General features: G+C 55.6%; 1 protein-coding gene across 1 annotated transcript; it reads left to right on the top strand.

Moving 5' to 3' along the window:
* Positions 1-244: 244 nt before the first annotated feature.
* On the top strand, positions 245-1678 carry KCNS2 (potassium voltage-gated channel modifier subfamily S member 2; the record flags this gene model as incomplete). Its single annotated transcript, XM_080800758.1, has 1 exon — positions 245-1678. One exon carries the CDS (start codon positions 245-247, stop codon positions 1676-1678), a length of 1434 nt encoding a protein of 477 aa, XP_080656884.1.
* Between the last annotated feature and the right edge of the window lie 421 nt (positions 1679-2099).

Below are 2099 nucleotides of genomic sequence, written 5' to 3'. Positions count from 1 at the left end.
GAAAATATACCCTCTCCTCCCTAACCTTTTTTGGGAAGGGGCCAAACCCCATGGAACCTTCCCCCTATCCCAGCGCCCTCAGACCCTAGAGACCCGCCTGGGGAGGACTGGGGCTGGCCAGAGACGGGTGGGGAGAAAAGAAAGGGGCGCCCCGGCTGCGGGCGCTCGGCGCTCACAAGACGTGGTTTCCTCCTCCTGCAGGTGTAGCGCCCCCGCGCGGCACGGGCGTTCGGGCGTCTCCAGCATGACCCGCCAGAGTCTGTGGGACGTGTCTGAGGCCAACGTCGAAGACGGAGAGATCCGCATCAATGTAGGAGGCTTCAAGAGGCGGCTGCGCTCACACACCCTGCTGCGCTTCCCTGAGACTCGCCTGGGCCGGCTGCTCCTCTGCCACTCGCGCGAGGCCATTCTGGAGCTCTGCGATGACTACGACGATGTCCAGCGTGAGTTCTACTTTGACCGCAACCCCGAGCTCTTCCCCTATGTGCTTCATTTCTACCACACGGGCAAGCTTCACGTCATGGCCGAGCTGTGTGTCTTCTCCTTCAGCCAGGAGATCGAGTACTGGGGCATAAACGAGTTCTTCATTGACTCCTGCTGTAGCTACAGCTACCATGGCCGCAAAGTGGAGCCGGAGCAGGAGAAGTGGGACGAGCAGAGTGACCAAGAAAGCACCACTTCCTCCTTTGATGAGATCCTGGCGTTCTACAACGACGCCTCCAAGTTCGATGGGCAGCCGCTGGGCAACTTCCGCAGGCAGCTGTGGCTGGCGCTGGACAACCCTGGCTACTCGGTCTTGAGCAGGGTCTTCAGCATCTTGTCCATCCTGGTGGTGTTGGGGTCCATCATCACCATGTGCCTGAATAGCCTGCCGGATTTCCAGATACCTGACAGCCACGGCAACCAGGGGGAGGACCCCAGGTTCGAAATTGTGGAGCACTTTGGTATCGCCTGGTTCACATTTGAGCTGGTGGCCAGGTTTGCTGTGGCCCCTGACTTCCTCAAATTTTTTAAGAATGCACTCAACCTTATTGACCTCATGTCCATCGTCCCCTTTTACATCACTTTGGTGGTGAACCTGGTGGTGGAGAGCACACCTACCTTGGCCAACTTGGGCAGGGTGGCCCAGGTCCTGAGGCTGATGCGGATTTTCCGCATCTTAAAGCTGGCTAGACACTCCACTGGCCTCCGCTCCCTGGGGGCCACCCTAAAATACAGCTACAAAGAAGTCGGGCTGCTTTTGCTCTATCTCTCTGTGGGGATTTCCATCTTCTCCGTCGTGGCCTACACCATTGAAAAGGAGGAGAACGAGGGCCTGACCACCATCCCTGCCTGCTGGTGGTGGGCCACCGTCAGCATGACCACTGTGGGATATGGGGATGTGGTCCCGGGAACTACGGCGGGGAAGCTGACCGCCTCTGCCTGCATCCTGGCTGGTATCCTAGTGGTGGTACTGCCCATCACCTTAATCTTCAATAAGTTCTCCCACTTTTACCGGCGCCAAAAGCAACTGGAGAGTGCCATGCGCAGCTGTGACTTTGGAGATGGAATGAAGGAGGTCCCTTCCGTCAATTTAAGGGACTACTATGCCCATAAAGTTAAATCCCTCATGGCAAGCCTGACAAACATGAGCAGGAGCTCACCAAGTGAACTAAGTTTAAACGATTCCCTACATTAGCCGAGAGGACTTGTCACCCTCAAACCCACACTGCCGGGTTGATTCTTGTGCCTCCGACACAGTTCGGGCACCTTAGGGTTATGCCATAAGGAGTAGGCCCAGCCCCACAGGGGAGAGATGCATGGGCTATGCACCCCAGGTTGCTTCTCCAGCATTTAGAATCTTTTTTAGAGGGTGCTGCATTAGACATCATGCCTTTGCACCCTTCTGTGAAATGATACTCACTGGTCTTTGCTTCGTGGGCATAAAAATGTTCCCCTTTCTGCCAGATGAGTACCACCCAGAATGCTAATTTTTCTGTGTATCCTGTGCTCTACTCTAGTGCTTGTGGCCCAGTACTGTCTTGTGAGTTGTCTGTGCTCTTGTTTCTGAGGTTGTCGTGTGAGTTCTGTCCCAAAAGCCCCCACAGGTCTGTCTGGTA

Source organism: Martes martes, assembly GCF_963455335.1.
Source record: "Martes martes genome assembly, chromosome: 4".
Classification (NCBI taxonomy): Eukaryota; Metazoa; Chordata; class Mammalia; order Carnivora; family Mustelidae; genus Martes; species Martes martes.
This window is presented reverse-complemented; position numbering and strand designations above follow the sequence as displayed.